The 23112-nt window shown below is 35.4% G+C and overlaps 2 protein-coding genes across 2 annotated transcripts; one reads left to right on the forward strand and one right to left on the reverse strand.

Annotated features, from left to right (window-relative positions):
- Window positions 1-6266: 6266 nt before the first annotated feature.
- On the forward strand, window positions 6267-11163 carry LOC142518256 (uncharacterized). The gene is made up of 4 exons (XM_075621003.1): window positions 6267-7836; window positions 8010-8197; window positions 8817-9040; window positions 9599-11163. The coding sequence occupies exons 1-4, from the start codon at window positions 6501-6503 to the stop codon at window positions 10344-10346; spliced, it is 2496 nt and encodes an 831-aa protein (XP_075477118.1). The 5' UTR covers window positions 6267-6500; the 3' UTR covers window positions 10347-11163.
- Window positions 11164-11562: 399 nt separating this feature from the next.
- Window positions 11563-13101, reverse strand: LOC142518257 (expansin-like A1). Its single transcript, XM_075621004.1, has 5 exons — window positions 12886-13101; window positions 12684-12793; window positions 12414-12592; window positions 12081-12216; window positions 11563-11985 (listed from the first exon to the last, which is right to left on the reverse strand). Exons 1-5 carry the CDS (start codon window positions 13085-13087, stop codon window positions 11740-11742), a joined length of 873 nt encoding a protein of 290 aa, XP_075477119.1. The 5' UTR covers window positions 13088-13101; the 3' UTR covers window positions 11563-11739.
- Between the last annotated feature and the right edge of the window lie 10011 nt (window positions 13102-23112).

Consider the following 23112-nt stretch of genomic DNA (forward strand, 5'->3'; position numbering starts at 1 on the left):
TTTCTTTATTTATATTTGTTGTAAGAGTAAGTTATGAATAAATTTGTTCTGAGAGTAAATTATCAATATATTTGTTCTAAGACATGGAGACACATGAAACTTATTCCAATTTTTATATAAAATTTTAAACTTAAAAATATAAAATTTTATCCTACTTTGGCGGGCCAGCCCATTCCTTTTTGGGCTCAACCCGTCTAGGCCCGCAACCCAAACGGGCTCAACCTATTTGACCCGCCTCCAAACGGATTACTATTTTATCAACTCAACCCGTTCAATTTTTATAGTGGGACGGACCAGCCCGACGGGCCTAACCCAATTTGACAAGTCTACACGCTAGATGGGATATGTGAGTAATGGATTGAAGGACCTTAACATATTTAGTGCCTTTATTAAGGCTGCAAGGGATATATGTACATATATATCCTTCAATCGATAGTCCCACATATACCATCTAACAATATATATATATATAAGGTGATACTCGTCTATTAAACGTACAATTTTGATATGTCTCGTTACATCTAATAAATGAACATCATTTTATTGGTGAGCACGAAAGTAAACACCGTAGATAAACATCACATGTGTGTATATATAACAAGATGTAACTGTATTTGTAGTTGTAGTTGTTGTTGTAGTCGCAGTACGTGTTGCCTGTAGAGAGCAGCGGGGGCTTAGTTCTGTCAAGCAGTCATTAAATTTTGGGAAAGCAGAATTAAAAGTTGTCAAAATTGATATATATATATATATATTATATATAAACGTATTTATGCATGTGATATGTGGCGCCTTAATTGTTTTGTTCGATGGGGAAGAGGGATCTTGCTTTTTCTACTCCACTTTCGATTTCACTTTGCCACTAAAGACCGGGGAACTGATAAAGATCGAGGGTTTTCTTCTCCTCATCCTGTCCGTTATTTTATTTTTTTTATTTTTTTTTGTTTTTGAAAAATTATATTTTTGGTCATTTAATTTTGTCACTTTGTTACTTTAATCATATAAGCATATTCTGATTTTTTTTTAAATTTTAGACATTTCAATCGGGATTGCTTATTCCCATTTTAGTTTAAATCTTGCATCTGATTTTTGACAATTTTAGTTTTCTTTAAAAGCGAGAATGTTGACGCCGCGCGCCACCATTGCATTGGTGTTATATCGGGAAAAAAAAAGTAAAACTGAAAAACAAAACAGTATCATGCTTGAATTTAGCTCGTTTAAGATTGTTTGAGGCTCGATCTCGGCTCGATCTCGATTCGAGCTTCTTCTATTGAAATTACTAAGCTCGAGCTCGGCTCATTAAAAGTTTGTTTATCATGTTAATCAAGTCAGGCTCGAGCTTGATTCATTAATAGCTCGTTTATCATGTTTAACAAGCCTGTCTTGAGCTCGACTCGTTTTCGAGCTTGTAAATCATAGAATTGAACTCGAGTTTGAGCTTGTTAAAAATTAAATATATCTATGAACTAATTTTAAATCAGGCATAAAAATGTAAATTCATTTATAAATAACCAAAATGACAAAAATAATACCTAAAAAAATATAAACTCAGTATATTATTGAACATCCCAAAATAATACATCTAGCAACCAGATAACAAATATTCGTCATACACTGATATCACCATATAAATAATAATTTGTGAAGTTACTCAACGTGTATATGACTAGGTGATGTAAATTTTTTGGGGAAAAATAATAAGTTGGTGTATTTATGTTAATTTATTGTGTTTTAAAGAACATTGTAGTATAATGATATGCCATTAAAATTAAGAATGTAATTGTGACTATGTGATGTAAATTCATCTTGTTTCCAACTATGTTTTGTGTTCAATTCCTTCCATTGACATTAATACTAATATTTTTATTTGTCAACTCAACAAATGAGCCAAGTTCGAGCTTCGAACCACCTAAACGAGTCGAGCTCGAGTTCGAGCTTCCTAGCCACCTAAACAAGCCGAGCTCGAGCTCGAGCTCAAAAGTTTATTATCGAACATGTTTGCGAGCTCACGAGCCGAATATCCTTAGACTTGAGCTTGATTTGATTAAATTTTAGAGCTCGAAATCGAGCTTGAGCTAATCTTGATATGATTGAAAAACGAACTCAAACGAGCTTTTTATCGAGTCGAATCAATATAAATTTGCAGCTTATATGTATGACATTCTCCCACTTAAAAAACACAGAGATAAATAACAACTCAAACGCGTTCGAGGCACCAAAACAAAAAAGAAATATAATAAAATGTTTGAATAATTTAATTAAAAAGAAACAAAATCCACATATATTATATTAAAATTTTAAAATATTAATTATTTTTTAAAATATTCATCTGTAATTGAGCTTGACTATGAAGCCCCAACTTATTTTTCATTAATTATTTGCCTAAATAAAAATATTGAAACTAAAATTTTCATCAAACAGAAAACATATTCAATCTAAAATTGAAATCGTGAGTTTTAAAGCGTTTACTATTCGAAAGAAACGACCAAAAGTAAACTCAATAGATTAAATTTATCTTTTTTTAAAAAAAAATTTTTAAAAAAGATTAAATTTATCTTTTTAAAATATATATATATTTTTAACATATTTTAAAAAATTATAATTTATATAGTGGACCGGAAAGGAGGCAGACAAATCCACCGCCCCCTGAGGATGCCGTGCATATGTTGAGTTGACGGATGGATGGATGGATCCTAAAGTAAAAGTAAAAATAATAGTAGCAAATAAATTTAAATAAAATATAATATAATAAATGTTTAAACATATGACTTTTTTATATTTAACAAATCAAGTTTTGATCTTTACTCGGATAATTATTTTCATAGCGGACTAACATTTTTTGACCTGTAAATTTCTAATTTTTGGGTTTTAGTTAATTAATTTTTCAATTTTTGGTCTTGATACATTATTTTTTGGCAAAAACTTGTGTGTTACGATCTCACGGGTCGTATTTTGTGAGACATATATCTTATTTGTATCATCCATGAAAAAGTATTACTTTTTATGTTAAGAGCATTACTTTTTATTGTGAATATCGGTAGAGTTGACCCGTCTCAGACATAAAAATTCGCGAGACCGTCTCACAAGAACATACTCTTACCTTTTTATATTTGGCTATTTTAGTTCATTTTCTCTTAGAGCGGTCAATTTTTGACAATGAGGTGGTTGAAGATGATGCAGCAAAAAAATTGAACATTCTTGGTTTATTTCATATGTATTTCCACTTAGGATGCCATTTATCATCCATGTTCAGTCAGTTTTTTTGACGAAAATTGACCACTTGAGAATATAGTAAACCAAAATAGCTAATATTAAAAGATAATGTAATAATAAAAAACTAAAAAGTTAGTAGACTGAAACCGAAAATTATAAAATTGCTGGAAGAGAAAAATATCATCACGTCTCATAACTAATATGATTTACCCGAAATATTGATACACTGTTAAACATATCAACGATATGTGATATCGTGTTAGTATTACACCAACGGAATTCATACCCAATGTGTAATATTGTGTGAATTACCAAATTGAAGCTTCACTACCACATTAATAAAGTATGATAAGAATCTAAATTTTGGGAGTCTATAATATTATTTTAGGGTCATACTACATGTATAACAAGAGTTACATTTTTAATTCAAGAGTAATTCAAATGATAGAAAGTAAACAAGAGTCGTCGAAACAAAAGATCGACGCACGCTCGAAAGTTTTTCGCAAAAAAATAAATCAAGAATATGATATTATTCATTTTGGAGGAAAGCTAAAATCTTAGCATGTAAACTTTGAAACAAAAATGTTGAAAAAATTAATGAGGTAACGAGGTAATTAAAGAATGTCAGATTTACGACATAAAACAGGCAGCTAGTACTATGTAATTGATTGTGTGTATGTATTGTTTTGAAGAGGGAGTGAGCGGAGGTTTACTCGATACTCGAATTTCACCCAAAAGTGGAATATACGCTTATCGTGCATTGATTAAAAGTGTTGCACTATTTAATGCTTTTATTTTTCCTTTTTTCACATCGATTCAATAATTATTTATGTTTAAGTTACTCCAATTGAATTATTATTGAATAAGATTACGGTGAGACGGATCAATTCTGGTTATATTTATAATAAAAAATAATATTTTAAGAATAAAAAGTAATTTTTTTTATTAGTGATCAAATAGATTATATGTATCATGAAATTGATTAATATGTGTCACATGAATTTTTTATTATTATTAATAAGTGAGATAATTTTTTACTAATAGAATTTAAGTTGACTTTATGATATCAAATTAAATTTACATATATAACCATCATTATATCATTTTTTGAGTTAATTTCTTTAAATATTTTTTTAATCTTTCATACTTATTATTAAGGAGATAAAATAGGTAATTGTTTTTTAAATTTAAATAAATTTTTTTAAGAAAAGATTTTAAAAATCAGATTTAATCAAAAGTGTGTCTCATGTGAGACTGTCTCACGGATCTTAATCTGTGAGACTGGATCAACTATACCCATATTCAAAATAAAAAGTAATACTCTTGGCATAAAAAATAATACTTTTTAATGGATGACCCAAATAAAAGATCTGTCTCACAAATACGACCCGTGAGACCGTCTCACACGAGTTTTTGCCTTTAATCAAATCTCCTTCCACTTCTTTTTCTATTTTTCATTCAAATTAAACTATCACAACTATTTCGATTTCACACTCACGAGTCATATTCTGTGAGACTGATCTCTTATTTGGGTCATCCATGAAAGAATATTACTTTTTATGCTAAGAGTATTACTTTTTATTGTGAATATCGATAGAGCTGACCCATCTCACAGATAAAGATTCTTGATATCGTCTCACAAGAGACGTGTTCTTTTCGCATATGAGTCGTGTGTTCTACCTCTAGTTATTCTTTATTGGAATGTATTTTTTGACGAAAAAGGTGACAACAATTATTTTGTAGTGATTTTGGTACGCTGATCACCATTATTATTATTTTTTAATTTTAAAAAAAGAATATATTTTCTCAACAATCAATCAAAACGAAGCAATGGATATATCACTCATTGAAAAAGTTCAAAAATCACGTGAACAACGCATTATATACACTTGCTTACATATAAAATCAAATTACAATAAAATGGTCAAAAAATATTTGCGAGTTTCAACAAAACATTTATGTGCCTTTTGATTGAGTCAGGTGCAATCGAAGCATTGTCCGAATCCAAAAATATAATATTTCTTTTGAGATTTCTAAAATAACAAAAACAAAAAGATTGAGGTTTCACGTGATACTCTTCCGAGTCATGAATCGAAATTATATTCGATTTTTCTTATCAATATTTTCTCGGATAAAGTGGCTAAGAGTTCTAAAATAACCAAAACGAAAAGGTGAGATTCCACTTGATACTCTTCCGAGTCATGAATCGAAATTAGAGTCATCTCCAATGTATCGAAACTCAGGATTTTGGGTTTGGACATGGACGAACCTGTGCTTGGCCCGTCCTAGGACTGTAGCCCAACCCAATTTTTTTTACAAGGAGTTATAGAGATTCAAGCCAATTCTAAATTTTTTTTGATAAATATATATAGAGATTTAAGTACACTCTAATTTTTTTAAAAGATATCACGGTGCAAATAACTCATAAAAGTTAATATCTAGAATACCTATTTAACTTTCACATTGAATAAATGTAGATTTTCGATATTTCAAAAGGAGTTTGGTGCAAATAACTCATAAAAATGATAAATTTATTTTATCAACTCTTTTATTCAATAGAATTTAATTTTAAAAGTACATTTAAAATATATTAAAAATAGTTTTAAAATGTAAATTTTCAATCTAAGTGAAACTTGTCTTATATTACACAGATTACATATTAATTTAAATAATATATAAATTTTGAAAAATGATATTGATTAAATTTTTTTCTTTTGAAAATCAACTTTCCTATTTCAATACGCTAGGAACAATAAGTTTTTTTTTTTTAAAAAAATATGAAGGTCATTTTGCTAACTATTTTCATATTAATATATCATATTTGATATATATATATATTAACTTATTTTATTAAGTTAAGCCAACTCAACTTTAATTTCTGGATCCGTCCCTAGGTTTGGATTTGCGTAGAATCATAGCTTTTTTCAAATGTTAAATTTAGTAAGATCAATCTCACAAATAGATGAGAATCAAAACCATCGATTGTAGAAATACCTGGATCATTGATACTAAATCAAATAGCAATTATTCCAAGAATTTCCCATTTGGTAAATTGGAAAAGCAGTGTGTGCGTGTTTCCATTGCTTATCTCCAACAGATCACGGCGGTCCACGATACATCTCCCATCACCATCTCTCTCCCCCCCACCTGCCATCAATTATCAAAGAAGATTCCTTTTTCTTCTCAAAATTCCTTGCTGCAAACCACTTCTCTCCTCCACCGCCGTATCCCATTTCTCATCCCTCCTTTTGTAGCAAGATTTCATTTATGTTGGATTGAGCGATTTCCACATGGGCTGCGCCACTTCAAAGCTGGATGATCTCCCCGCTGTGGCTATGTGCCGGGAGCGCTGCTCGTTTCTTGATGAGGCCATCCGCCTCCGCTTCGCACTTGCTGATGCGCACGCTGCTTACCTTCAGTCGCTTAAGGCGGTTGGTGTCTCTCTGCACACGTTTTTCATTCAAGATCTCGATGCTTCTGCCAACCGTCCGCTGTCTCCGGTGCTGAATCTTCCTACGCAGAGGAAAGGGGATCCTCATGGGCACTCTTCCTCTTCTTCCGAGAATATCCACCACCTCCACTCCCACTCACACTCCGACTCCGGCTCCCACCTGAACTTCCACTCCGAATCCGACGATGAGGAGGCTGACTCCTTACATAATAATCAAGTCAGCTCGCCGGTACGCAACCAACGATCGTACGCTGGTTACATGCCGGGTTACGAGAATCTCAATTTCAATTTCCCAGGAGCTGCGGCCGGCAGGGGTGGGGGAGCGGGTTTTATGCACATAAATTATATGAAAAATCAAGCGACGCCATCTGTGGGATATATCCAACGGCCCATGACTCTAAAAACTTCGCACATTGATGAAACTTCTGTTTCCGCTTCTTCTTACTATCTTTATCCTACCTATCAGGACGATAGCAATCGAAATCCCAACCCTTCTTCTAATACTAATTATAATTATGGTGGTTATCCAAGTTACTCCAATTACGGAGCTGGAGGCGGGTTTTACGGTGGTTCTTCTGCCACGCCGGTGTCGTATGGTGGCGGGATTTCGTCTCAGCCGGCGGTGGCTTCAAGTTCTAAAGCACCGCCATCACCACCGAAGAGCTCTGGTTGGGATTTCTTGAACCCTTTTGATGGATTCGAAAAATTTTATCCGGCTGCCACTTCGAGCCGTGACTCGAGGGATGTGAGGGAGGAAGAGGGGATTCCAGATTTGGAAGATGAGGATGATGAGGTAGTAAAGGAAGTTCATGGCCATCAGAAGTTTGTTGATAGCGGAAGAAGCAGTCACTCAAAGGCAGGGGTATCCGAAGCGAACGTGCAGGAGGCGAATGATGCCCAATTACAGTACAGGTCGCGGCAGAAAGTTGAAATGGAGACAGATCCAGTTGAATATGAGTTGCATATCGTGGATAACAAGGTAGTTGGTGGTGACAGGTCAAAAGATCAGGGAAGTGCTTCTGGATTCAGGCCTCGAGGTACGCTCAAAGGAGATTTGGAAGTTGTGAGAGAGATTCAACTTCAGTTTGACCGAGCTTCAGAGTCAGGAAGTGAGCTTTCTAAGTTTCTGGAGGTTGGCAAGCTCCGGTATAAACGAAGGCATGGTGTCAATCACGGTAAAAGACACACACACATATATATTGTGTATTTTAGTTCAAGATTTGATTTTTAACATGGTTTATTGTTACCTAATGTTGAGTTGAGATATGCGTATGTTTGTAGTAAAAGAGATTTAAGATATAATTTTATGCCTTTCTGATGTTCGATTGGATGGATATTTATGTGGCAGTGTCTTCCAAGATGTTGCATCTGCCTATGGTGTCCTCACTACCTTCAACGTCTAAAGGCTCAGAGATTAATATGGCCGATCCTGCATATTTAGATGCTAATCAGGAATTGGAGACAAGGTCCAGAAATCTTTCTTCTACTTTACATAAGTTGCACCTCTGGGAGAAGAAACTGTACGAAGAAGTGAAGGTACATAGCTAATCGCTTAGATAAACTCTATGGTCTTTCTTTCATCTTTAGCTTCTTGTGTTCCCCTTTGCCAACCTCCTCTCTGTATTTAATCTGTTTTGGACACTTCTTGTTGTTCGATTGTGCATTTGTGCTGACTAATATGGTTTGTGGTCCCCCCCAACGTGGCTCTTTTTTCTATGAAATCATTCAAGAATCAAATGTGATGGCTCATTTACTGTCATTTACTTTTAAATTCACTCAATATTTGTTGGTTACACGAGAGCATTCGACTTTATGACCCTTGGAGTTTATTAAACAATCCGTGATTATTACATTGCCAAAACATTTTTAATATAACCATAGTATGCTTCAATTGTTTTGTTAAAAATAACAGCAACACATCAGCGTCAGCCTATGTTACTAATACGTCGTGCTTCATTAGATTTATTCTTTTATTTTTGCATGAGGTGCATTTTAAAGGGATAATAAGCTGCAGTATAACGTAAAGCATGTAGGAATGCCAGTGGTTCATCTGCATCCCATTCTCTGTGTACCCATTTGGCCATTTCCGAATACTATCCCATATAAAGAAAGGCCAAAATATTTGACAAATGAGTTTTGTTAGCCATTTTTACAGGCTGAGGAGAAAATGAGGGTACTTCATGATCGCAAGTCTAAAAAACTTGAGCATTTGGATGAAAGAGGTGCCGAGGCTTCTAAAGTTGATGTAACGAGAACTTTGGTCAGGAGTCTTTCCACAAAGATTAAAATTGCTATTCAAGTGGTGGATAAAATATCAGTGAAGATAAATAACTTGAGGGATGAAGAATTGTGGCCGCAGCTAAATGACTTCATTCAAGGGTATGCATGGTCTATCTATAAATTTTTAAGCCCTGGTTATGATGAGAGCCTCTCATTATTTTTTGCATGATATAATTTTTAGTCGGCTGTTATCCCTTACTTTCTTTCATTTTATCATATACTTGGCTAATCTGGATTGGGTAAAAAAATTAGTGGATACACAATCACCAGCCAGAATAAACCTCAGGGGAACACTTTCATAGCTTGATTCAGAATTAGGTCCATGGTCGTGATTTTATGTTGTATGATGAGGGGATCAGTGAGAAATGCACAAGGGCTTTGCTGGTTGAACTAGGATGGATGAATATATTATTTTAGCTCAAGGATATAATGGCCATCACCTGGAATAATATTGAATGAAGACGGTTACGATCTCCAATATTGTTCCATAAATTACCGCAGAAAGCAGCAGTACTTGCCGATGTGTTTATTTTTCTTCTTTTCTTTCTTTTGTTTTACCATTATACTTTTGAAGCGCTTTTTTGGTATGCCTTGACAATATTGCTTTAAGTTAATGCCTTTTTCATGATGCATCTTTTAAATATTTTGTTATTCTAGGTTAACTACTATGTGGAAGTCCATGCTGGAATGTCATCGTAATCAATGCCAAGCAATTGGAGAAGCCAAACGATTAGATGCCATTGCGTTCCACAAATACCTTAGTGATGCTCATTTTGAAGCAACTCGTCAATTTGAATGTGATCTGGTTAATTGGACTTTGAGTTTCTCATATTGGGTTGATGCACAAAAAGGTTTTGTCCGAGCATTAAATAGCTGGCTCAGGAATTGTCTCCTCTATGTTCCTGAGGAAACAGATGATGGAATAGTCCCATTTTCTCCAGGTAGGATTGGTGCCCCCCCAGTGTTTGTTGTTTGCAATCAGTGGTGGCAATCCCTGGAAAGGATTTCCGAGAAAGAAGTGGTTGGTTCTATGCGAGACTTCGCCTCTAATGTTCTTCAGCTGTGGGACAGGGACAAGGCTGAAATGCGCCAAAGGATGTTGGTGAACAAGGATGATAGAAAGATTAAGAGCCTGGACAAAGAAGACCAGAAAATACAAAAGGAGATTATGGCTTTGGACAGAAGGATGGTTTTATTAAATTCCACAAAAGACAACGGTATGGCATCGACTGAGCATGCTGTGTATCAGAGTGAGACCACCAAAGGGGGAAGCCTGCAGGCAAGTTTGCAACATGTTTTTGAGGCCATGGAGGGTTTTACGTCTAACTCATTGAAAGTTTACGAGGAGTTGTTGAAACGAATTGAAGAGGACCATCTTTCCCGGGATCATGAAAGAGTTTCTTAGTGGTGCTCTGTTGAGATAAAACCGAGGTCATATCTATTGGCGAGATTTTGTCCAATAAAATTTTCAATCTTAAAGTTTTGTCTCCACGACACCTGTACTCTTGACTATTTTTTTGTCGTGAAATGTGGGGGAGGGAGCTACTTTCGGTGGATTCATCCAACTGGTGTCTCCTTTCAAGCAAGCAAGATATGGTTCGCTTGGCGCCATCAATTGGTTTGAGATGATATTTGTCAAAGCATCAATTGGTGTGATGATATTTGAATAGGCAATGCGGTGAAAGGTTAGTGGAGGCAGCTTAAAAGCGCTGGGACCTTGGCAACAGAAGTATCATTATAGATGCTACGTATTGTCTTTTCTGGGCCAATTAGATTTATTAAGTTCGTTGCATCTACCATGAAGATATATCAAATACCGTTGTGGGTATTTATATACTGAAGAAGACGACAAACATTTGAAACATATGGCATCATCATGGGTTGGTCTTCTCATTCAAATACGGGAAGGAGGAAGCTATTTAAGGAGCCATGCAGGATACAGTTTCAATTGCATGAATAGAATGTGCTTCGGTTGTGCACATTCCCTCCTTTTCACGGTCACATGTATTCAATTTTGCATCATCATCATTCTTCCAGTGTTTTTTCCAAGTGTAAGTTGTCCTAAATGAGGATATTTTGATGTATATGAAGTTAAAACGAAAAAAAAGAAGCTACTTGAAGTAGGGAGGGGTCTTTCCTAAGTCCTATCTATTACGGGCTTGAAATTTTTGACCCTTGATGGATTGTTCAACTTGATTCCTTGCATTAATCTTATTTTTGTAGCTGTCAGCACCATCTGTTAGTGCATGTCTATGTTTTAGGTAGACATAATCCCAGGTTCACCGAAAGATTCCACCGGGGCGGTATGCTATTCGCTAGCTTGCCGCCTCAACTCGTCGTATTTATTTAGTCCTGCATTTTGCGTGACATTGGGGGTAGGTTAGATTTTTGTTGTAACGTGGATTTGAACACTTGCTACATCATTAGACACCCGCCATGGATTTGGATTTTCAATAGTTTCAAATTTAGTTATACCGAATTTTCAAACAAACTGATCGATCGACATCAATGCCATCTGGTTCGAATTTGATATTCTTTATCCAAATCAAATCCTCCCACCTAAATCGAAATCTCCGGAAACACCTACAATTGATGTTCCCCTCAATTATCACTAGCCACTTAAAAGAAAAGACTTGCAATAAAAATGTTCAACCATTGAAGCGATTTTTATGTTTACACGCATGTTTCTGTGTGCGCATCTCTTTATTACAAGCACCTGTAGTTATCAACATTGTTAGACCAAAAAAAACTATATATTATGTTGTTGTCGTTGGCACAAATCAGATAGGCTTAAATCTTCATTTCCAGGCGGAGTAGTCACATGGAGAACAACCCTGTTTGGCAGTATCATTAATTTGTAGGCCCGAATCATAAATGGCACCACTTTTCCAGTCAGCAGGCAGCACATTCTTGGCCCAATACCATTTCCCGTCGTACCCAGAAGTCACTACAAACCTGAACTGCAGAGGCCCAGCAGGGACCCGTCTCGTGTCCCAAACAGCCCCGTTATTCCTACTCATGAAATTCCAATTTGGTAACCCAACCTAAACAATTATCAAATCAGCTAATTACGATCTGTCATCCAAATACCAGAATTTGTATAGTTTCAAATAACAGTAGGATATATATGTATGTATACCTTAGCCACGTCTACTGCAACGATTTCTGTTTGTCCACCTTGGTACAAGAAAGATATGGCAAGGTAATTCGGCTTCTGGCTCATTTCTTGAACCCGAATACTTAAATTCTTGTTCTTTGCGTAATCACATGGTACCCTTTACACATAATAATAATGATAATTCAGATTTATTAGGATAAATTCTAAAGGGAAAATTGCAAAAACCTTCTTACAATTTTTAACTAATCAAAATTTGATTTGCTTGTATGTCACCGAATATTGTTGACGTGGTGATTAGAAACGCCAAGTAAAGCATTTATTCTATTTTTTTTCCCTATTGTAATTCCAGAATACCTCTTGTACTGTACAGGGATGATTCCGAGTTGGAAGAGATGATGCTCCTTGCCCTTTTTAGCCATAGCCGCGAAAGCTTTGGTGCTCACCACGAAATCTGTCCCATTATCGCCATTTTTGTCGCTCACCAACACAACTGTCCCTCCTTTACTACAGATGTTTCCTCTGTGGCATCTCATCTGCGCGCAATTGTGATAGTCAACTCCATATTCATGTATAAGGTAACTAGATATATGTACCAAAAATCATAGAATTTAATCCTTCTATTACCTGAAAGCATGCACCGCAACCAACTCCTTGATTGTACACCGCCGGGGCCGCCGCCGCGAGCCGGCCATCGTTCAATCCTACTGCAACGGAACCGTACCCACAAGCCCCAACTGCAGCACAATGTCTTTTCAAATAGATAACATAGATGTATATCTCTCATATGGGCTCGATATAATACAATTGATTCTTGATAATTGCTTACACTGAAGGGCACGATCATCGGAAAAGATGGCAACTTTAGCTTGGTGGACGCAGCGATCACACGCGGTAGCGAACGAGGCGAGATGGAAGATTACCAAGTAAAGGGAAAACATATCCATTGAATATTTGTGGGTGTTCAATCTGTTGAGAATGCGATTGGTATGACCTATGATGATGAAGATCTTGAGTGGAGTACAGGTCATAGAATTTTACGTACTGTTACTGTCTGTTAGTATGTATTATATACGCATACATACAACGGAAATTGATTAATTTTCAAGAAGGAAAGAGACAGGCAACAGCGTGTTAAATTAAATTTTCAATAATATCATAATCAAAATTTGAAAAGTTAACGAATCAAACTTAAAAATGGACAAGTTAACATAAAAAAAAAAAAACATTTTCTCCGTGAATGAAGATGAACATGAATAGAGTATGTTCTTGTGAGACGCTCTCACGAATCTTTTTCTGTGAGACTGATCAACCATACCGATATTCATAATAAAAAGTAATATCCTTGCCATAAAAAAAATAATTTTTCATAGATAACCCAAATAAGATATCTGTCTCACAAAATACGATCCGTGAGATCGTATCACATTAGTTTTTGTCGGATATGAAATATGACGGAATTAGCACTATACAATGGAGTGTGTGATTGTGTAGGAACACGGCCAATTTGGTCAACATCAAAGTGACTTTTGCTATGTGAATGCAATTTGTTCATATAATTGTGGATCGTACTGGTCATTATATGATTTGGGGTTTATTTTAAAATATTCAATACAAACGAACAATTGTCTAACAACTTGAGTGATCATATATATAGTTTTGTTATATTCTTATTAATTGTGTCAATTTTTGTGTCTATGACGAGATAATACTCACCAATCGGATTAATACGATTTTGATATGATTCATCATATTCAATATGTAAATGTCATCTCATTGATGAGTACAAAGCTTGACACGATTGGTAGACAACATGATAAAATTTGAGTATGTCTCTTGTGAGACGGTCTCACGAATCTTTATCTATGAGACGGGTCAACCTACCGATATTCACAATAAAAAGTAATACTCTTAGCATAAAAAGTACTACTTTTCATGGATGACCCAAATAAGAGATCTGTCTCACAAAATACGACTCGTGAGGCTGTCTCTTAAAATTTTGTGTGTGTATATATATATATACACATCAATTACCAGCTGGTCCTTCAAAACGAAGTGTGTGAAAGGTGTCAAGTCTTGTATTGATGTTGAAAGAATGTTGCTTTTAGGGATTAAATTAACTAAAAAAACAAGTATTAAATGTTAAGCTAAGATTTGTTGTAATCTGATCTTCTTGACACGCATGATTTTCATTTCATGTTTTTGTGCGGATTTCGATATGAATAATAATTTAGTCATACTTTTTGTCTGAATATGGATAGACATAATCTCATCGTCATTTTTTTTATATGTGTAATCTCATATTTTTAATAATTACTGAATTGCCATAATCTCGGGTTTTGTTTGATAATAATAATGACATTTTAGCATATGCATATATTTCTTTAAGCAAAAATTAGTGCAATTTTTATTTTCTTAGATAAGTTTACAAACCCAACCCAAGTTCGATTTATTCACATAATTAATATCCAATTTGAAGGGCTAATTGCTTTTTGATCCCCTGTGAAACATCAAAAGTTCTTGAAACCCCCCTATATAATAGGCTAATAACCCCCCATTGTTTAAAAAATGAATAATGCTGAAGGTACAACCAGATCATCGTACAACAATATTTACAACAATTAAATCATGAGATTTTGCATTGAATTTATCATGAGACGTTGATAATTAGAATTTAAAAAATTGACTCATGTATCACGTCCAATTTAATTCTGTTTTAATTTTTGTGATGAATTTTTTGTCCTTTACTAAATAATACATGATACACGGCTGGTTTTCTCAAATTCGTTCTCACTTTTGATGTATAGAGGAGAATTTAGAAAGAAAGCCCTAATCCCCAAATTAATGTGCCCGCTTCCGCAAAGCTTTGATGTTGTTCACAAATCCAGTATTTTTTAGTGTTATATTTCTCTTTCATTCTATGGATATGTTGTACAAGTTATGAGGTGGAAACAAGTTTAATGTGATGTTTTTACCGAATTCTTGGTATGGTGATTGAACATTTTTTGGTAAATATTCATGCATGGAGATTTGGATGCCGCAAACATGTATGCATTGTATAAGGATTCAGATTTAGTAACCATTTGGATTGAGGAGACAATGACATACCTTGAAATGGTTTTAGAACCTTTAGGAAACATGGTAGAAGTTGAAACATTTGTTAATTGTGGTCCTGTATGGCTCCGCCCGGACTAGAATTTTAAATTCTAGAATTTTTTAATATTTTAAATTGATATACCCAGGCTAATATCATATTATTCTAAAACTATACAAAATTTACCTATAAATTTTTTCAAAAAAAATTGGGCCACCCGGACTTAAAGCCCGAGCAAAAGCCCACGTAGCTCCGCCCCTGCCTGTAGGTTATACTTAATATAACATGGATGATAACAACAAGACTTTATCATTTCATTTGGAGTCTGATAATCCTAATCTGGAGAATGATTTACGTACCCAATGATCCTAAAATTCCAGCCTCTGACCAAGTACTTGAGAATGAATACGACCAAATTAATCCTGAAACTCGTGCTTCCAAACCAACACCTGTGCAGCAAAAATAAATCAAACAATTGTGAAACATTTGATTGTTCTGGTTCGTCTTTTCTGAATTTGATCCATATGGAAGTATGAGTCAAGACCTTCCCTCATTTGACGATCTATTTAATGGTAATTAGAGAGGTTGACAGAATACAATACCATCTTCTATGGGATTACTGTGAAACATTAATGAGACAATTTAACCCTGCAGGATATACTTTTGTCCTCAAGAGAAATGAAGATTTAGATCCCCCAATATTTGATAATCTTTACGTAAGCTTTCATGCAATGAAATCTTCTTCTTAGCAGGTTGTAAGCCAATTATCGAACCATATGGTTGTTTTTGAAAACAATACATGGTGGCCAGTTGTTGGTATAGATGTGAAAGATAATATGGTCCTCATAGCCTTCACAGTAATACAAGTTGAGAACATAGAGGCTTGGACATGGTTTTCTGACTATTCTATTGGAAGATATTAGAGGAATGAGAGAAAATAAATGGTCATTAATCTCAGATAGAAAGAAGAGAATATTAGAAACATTGAAAGAACTTTTTCTGATTGTGAGCATAGATATTGCTTGAGGCTTATATATCAAAACTTCAAGAAAAAATCCAGAGGTTTAGAGTTAAAATACTTGTTTTGGAAGGTTGCTACAACAAGAAACAAGAATGAGTTTGAGGAGGATTTGAAGAAAATGGCAATGGTGGATCTTAAATTGAATGAAATCCAAGAAACAACATATGAATGGCTGAAGAAAATTCCTCAAATTCATTGGGCTAGAAGCCATTTCCTTCACTGGATGCTTGTCTTATGTCGTGGTTAATAACTTGTCTGAATCCTTCAACAACTACATTATGGATGTAAGGGACAAGCCTATCATAACAACAAATACAAGAGAAAGATCAGATGCTGATGCTAGTGCTAGTACAAGAGCTACTGGAGTTGCAAGTGCCAGAGCTACTGCTAATGCAACTGGACTTGCTAGCGCTAGAGCCACTGCAAGTGGAGATGCAAATATTACTGGTTCGAGCCAAGGAACAAGTTCCAGTCGAGTTACAGCTGAGAATACCACAGTTTCAAGGTTGTAAAGATGGGGGTTGTAGGATACAAATGACCTTATTTTGATGTATTTTGTGTCATACTTTGATGTATTTTGTCAAGTAACTTCGATGTTTGTTATGTCATGGAATAATTTATCTAGAATGGTTTTTTGATGTAAGAAGTTTTTTTTTTCTAAAATGGTTCTTGGATGATATGAAACAATTTTTCTAGTTATTGCTGTATCATTATCTTTGCTTCAAATTAAAATGAAAAAATTGAAGAATGATAAAAAAAAAAAAACAAACAAACAAATACATTGATATCCCGACCGATTACAGAATCCATATCTTAACATTTTCAACATTGAACTATAAATTCAACACACTGCTACAATACAATTAAACACAAACTAACCATCTTTCAACCATGACCGTGAATAGATTTCAACAATTAAACACAATGAAAGAACTTATGTTCGACAGATGTGAATAAATATATCAACAGTAGTGTAAAAACGTAAATTTGTATTTTATCAGAATTAAGTGTTGTGTCAAATGTTACAACATTTAAGACAACATGTAGCGGAATATTAAAGTTTGTAACAAAAATTCACTTTAAATAAATAGATTGATGAGATTAAATTTGCACAAGTATCAGAGCCTCAGGGCAAAAATTAATCACTAGAAAAACAAATCGTTTACAAAAAACAATCACTAGTGATTCTCACTAAAATCAATTTCCTCAACACGTTGAGAAAATAAACGCTTTCTAAAATCAAATACTCAGAATAAAACTTATTCAAAAAAGCAAAAACGTGAGCCAAAAAATTGAAACAACAAAACCCGATCTCCAGCCAACTTCGTCACGGATGTTGCCTGCAGATGTTTCCAACATTCAAGGCAACACGTCCAGCAGCACTCTTCAAAACAACAGGTCCTTGAAGAAATATTTCTCTGAAATCTATGGCGTGCAAAAGTGCAAACGATATGCAACCACGAAAACTTCCAAGCGAAGAGAGAAAAACAAAACGGACGACTCCCCTTCAAAACAGCAACGCCTTTGTAGGATGTTTTTCTATGATAACCATGACGTGCACAGTGCGTGTATATTGATTGAGAAGAGAGACCACCACGAAAATCTCCCACGAAGAACTCCCACGAAAATCACTTACACGAAAAACTATCTTCCACGAAAAACTATCTCCACGTGAACTCTCTGAATTTCTCTTCGTCTCTCTCGATCAATGCTTTTGAATCTCCATATCTTATTTATAAACCTCTTCTATGATTTATCTTGACGGAAATCTATAAGATATGGTATACAAGAATTATATTAGAAACAAAATCAACAATACCATATCATGTAAACCATTATCATAAATATTATATCTATAAGATCTTTATCATAAATATAATATCTAGAAAAGTAAAACCCAATATTTACATAGTCTTATCAAGATGAAATTAAAATTAAGGAAGATATTATATCACAATAAAATATTAACATAATTATTTAGAAAGGCAAAACCATAATTAAATATTAAATATCATATCAACAAAGAAAAATATTTCCCTTCAATCTCCCCTTTTTTGCCTTTCTGAACAAAATCAAATCAAACTCACTTTCTCAGATAAACTCCAGTTAACTCCCTCTCAATATGTGAATTTTTCTCCCCCTGAATAAAAACAAGTTAGTACGGGTGTTGTTAGTTGTGTTGGCAATATATGAGACAACACCTGCAAAATATCATTAACAGTTCATTAATAGAAAACAGAATTTCATCAGGGAAAGCAAAGCATTGATAACATAGAGGAATTAACACACTAACTCACTGACTAAAAAGAGCAAAACAATAAAATTGAGCGAAACAATAAAATTGATCAAGAGAACAAAAGCAATAAAATTTGGTCAAGGAAACACATAAAAAAAATATCAGCATCAGCTTGGGTTTGAGTTTGAGTCGCATCTTCTCCCCCTTTTTGTCCAGAATGGACATCTACTTCCATGGCCAGTTGATAGTCACAAACTAAGTTTTCGCAGTAGATAAGAGCAGCTTCGGCGAGTAATCACTTACCAAAATTACTGAGATAATTGCGTCCAAAATCATTTCAAAATAATTTGCAGAATTGAAACCCTCATCAATTTAACACCAGTGAACCATCAAAAATCACACATATTCAATTATTAGTAAAATCTGGATTTTCAACGAATTTTCTCTATTGAAATACTCATACCTCATGACACAACAATATTCACAATGTTATGTTTATGCATGACCTATTTATGCCTAATAACAGAATGTAACAGAAATAGAAACATGAAAACAAATATGAGATATGTTCACAAATGAAGTGTTTTCGCAAATGTTGGCAACATCTTCTGACAACACGTCCAATTTCAAAATTTATTTCGATTTTTCTGCACACTTAGAGACTTATCAACTTTCTGATCATAGAAGTGGTAGCTCCCACACTAGAAGAACGGTCTTCTTTAGGACTCCTCTAGGTAGCTTTTGTCAATTTCATATTTTTTCCTTTCTGTATTAAACTCAGAAGAGGTAGCTCCCACACTAAAAACACAGGTCTTCATTGGACTCTTTTAGGTAGCTTTTTTCCCATCTTTTCTTCTGATACAGAGCATATGCAATATGCAGAATTGATTCGTCTTTTTACTCCATTTTGAGTCACTTTTCGTATGGGACAATGTCATGGAGTACATGATCATCCTTCAACTACTTTGTGATTTAATCAGATTGTTAAGCATATCCAAGTGCGTTAAGTTTAGATAGAACAAGAAATTGTAAGTGCACCAGAAGATAATGCAACATTGTGATAACACATCATATAACAGTATGTATGCAGATGCAGTATGTCTAAGTCCTAGAAATGCACATGCATGTTAGGTGTTGTCCGAGATGTTGTAACATCTGAGACAACATGTGGGGACCCGGATGCTAATTCATTTCTTAATCGTCTGTGGGAATAATTAAATCAATTATAATAAATAGAGTCTAAATTTTTTTTTAACATACAAGTGTCAAATGCGGATCGTAATGGAATTTATTCGAATATATACATCGAAACAAAGTAAAAGTCTTGTACCATCTACAGTCATTTAAAACTAAGGATTAACAACTACATATCAAGTGTTCAAACCCTATCTAAAATCCAAGTCCGTAGTCTCCACTCTAATCACGATCTCTCTTCATCTCCTCGACCCTGATCCTGTCCCACCTGTTGTCATGCACACATACAAACACGATAACAGCCGGATAACTCCGGTGAGAAATATATCCCAGTATAAATCAACGATACATGCAATCATATAATCAATATAAAACATGAGACATATATCAGTAATATGAATCCAAATCTGAAAACATAATTCAATATAAATCTATAAATCAACTCCTGACTCTATATCTCAGACTAGACTCATTCCTAGTCTAGGGATCCCGGTTTCCAGACGTTGGCATACTATATCGAATCTCAGTAATAGAAGTAAATCCACCTCTAATCAAACATCGATATAAACCAAACATCCAGTGTCTTGACATATCCGTCAAAGACTTTGGCACCTCCGCCAATCACTATTCGGTGACAATGTTCAATGGGTCAGTGACGATTCCATCACCATCAGGCCCGTCTGTCACAAGACCAATCGTCTAGTACATGCTTTCTATAAATCAATAGAACAAGCAAATCAATCAAATCAATGAACACAATAACAATAAGTATGTGGTTTAGGGAAACTCGAGTATTTCACACTCGAGTCCTTCTCCCGGATCGACATTGACTTACACATTTCTTTAATAGCAGTTCTGACAATGTTCAAGTCTGGAATTCGAAGTCTATCAATACTCAATCTGGCAATGACAATATCAAGAAGTACAATATCAATATACTGCTCAAATCAATACCGAATCTGATCAATCTGAATCTAACTCAAAATCAACGGCATAACGATATAATCATGATATCCCCGTCAATACAATATCACCAGATATTAATTACAATCCATAACCAATATCTAATATAACCCGTAATCAATTAATGATCCACATCTATCCAATATCAATCGATATAATCTGAAAAACCATAACAATTCCATAATCAATCTGTTTTTAAATCGGACTTCGATTCTATGATGTCTAACATGTCAAGAACACCATATATAAATCATATCCGATTCTGGCAATACCAAAATTTCAAATCATATCAAAACGTAGTAAAACTTACGTCCCGTTGAAGCCTGCGTCGATAGGAACTCAGTACTGAAGTCGGATTCAAAATCTAACGGGCGGATTTCTCACAAGTTAAGTTCTAAAATCAAGAATTGGAACTCTTCCCAAAGCTCTCGTTTCTGTTCCTCTGGAAATCTGAATGAGGAATAAGTTATTGATATATATATATATATATATATATATCAATTGCATGTCAAGATACGTGTCATTATTTTTTTATACACATCAAACGGCGCTCGGGCGGTCAAGAGTTTCGCTCGGGCACGGAATGTTCGGCCCTCTCGTAATATACAATGGCGCTCGGGCGGTCAAAAACTACCGCCCGGGTGTGGGGTGCTCGGGCTTCTAGCATTATTCAATGGCGCTCGGGCGGTCAAAAACTACCGCCCGGGCGCCAAACCTTCGGTCCAAAATTTGTGCTTTTCATATGCTTTGCCCAATCTGGTCTCGGAATGGCCCGGTTATAATCACATCAGTTCATAATCAATCATCTCAGATTAACAGAATCAAAATCTCGGACATTACATTTCTCACCCCCTAAGATACGATTCGTCCCCGAAATCACAGGCAATCAAATCATATATCAAATCAGATATAACAAGGAATGGAGAATAGAAGCTGAATCAAAATACTCACATCAGTGAAATAACTCGGGAAATCTCTGTCTCATGTCTGACTCTGTTTCCCAGGTAGCTTCTTCAATGCCATGACGACTCCACTGAACTTTCACAAGCGGAATAGTCTTTGTTCTAAGCTGTTTTTCTTTACGATCGAGAATCTGAATCGGCTTCTCGAAGTAACTTAGTGTCTCGTCCAGTTCTGTCCTCGTCTGGCTGAATGACATGTGAAGCATCAGCGAGATATTTCCTCAATAATGATACATGAAAGACATCATGTATCCCAGATAAAGAAGGCGGTAGGGCGAGTCGATAGGCACGATCTCCTATCTTCTCGAGAATCTCATAAGGCCCAATATAACGTGGAGACAGTTTCCCTTTCTTGCCAAATCTGACAACTCCTCAGAAAGGTGAAATCTTCAAGAATACTCGGTCTCCTGCCTCAAATACCAATGGTCTACGTCGAACATTGGCATATTTGGCCTGTCTATCTTGAACTGCCTTCATTCTTTTCTGTATCAGCTTCACTTTCTCAGTCATATCTCTGATCATGTCAGGTCCAATCTCAGGAACCTCAGAGATATCATCCCAATACAGAGGGGATCTGCATTTCTTACCGTACAACGCCTCGAAAGGAGCCATCTCAATGCTCGTCTGATAGCTGTTGTTGTACGAGAACTCACAAAGTAGCAATGAATCCTGCCAACTAGTGCTAAAATCAAGCACTACAGCTCTCAGCATATCCTCCAGTGTTTGGATAGTCCGCTCTGACTGTCCTGTCCGTCTGTGGGTGATATGCGGTACTCAGTTGTAATTTCGTACCTAGAACCTGCTGCAAACTATGCCAGAAGTGCTAAGTAAACCGAGGATCACGGTCTGAAACAATCGACTTTGGCACTCCATGCAATCTGACCACTTCTCTGACGTAGATCTCTGCCATCTGATCATGTCGGTACGTCATCTTGTACGGAATAAAGCATGCTGATTTGGTCAATCTGTCAATTACGACCCAAATCGCATCATAACCTCTGGAGGTACGTGGTAACTGCGTCACAAAATCCATGGAAATGTGATCACATTTCCATTCAGGAATAGATAGACTCTGTAACAGTCCTCCTGGTTTCTTTCTTTCGGCTTTCACCTGCTGGCAATTCAGACATTTTGATACAAATTCAGCAATATCAGCTTTCATCTGTTTCCACCAAAACTGTCTTTTCCAAATCATTGTACATTTTTCTGCCCCCGGAATGAATAATAAATCGACTGTTGTGTGCTTCTGACAATATCTGCTGTCTCAAATCGGAAACATTCGGCACAACAAGACGATTATTACATACATTACACTATCCCGTACCTGATACTCTGATCGATGCCTTGCTCTGACCATCGATATCGAATTCTGCACATTCTGATCAACTTTCTGAGCCGCTTTAATTCTCACAATCAGTTCTGGTTCGGCTTGAACAGCATATAATCTCATCGGTCTATAATCTAGTCTCAAATACCAATCCAGACAAACGGCAATCTTTATCAAATTCGAAACACCAATCGTCGATAAGGATAAAGAACATACCTTTCGACTCAGTGCATCTGCTGCTGCATTAGATTTCCCCGGA

This window comes from Primulina tabacum, chromosome 11, assembly GCF_025594145.1.
Source record: "Primulina tabacum isolate GXHZ01 chromosome 11, ASM2559414v2, whole genome shotgun sequence".
In the NCBI taxonomy this organism is placed as follows: Eukaryota; Viridiplantae; Streptophyta; class Magnoliopsida; order Lamiales; family Gesneriaceae; genus Primulina; species Primulina tabacum.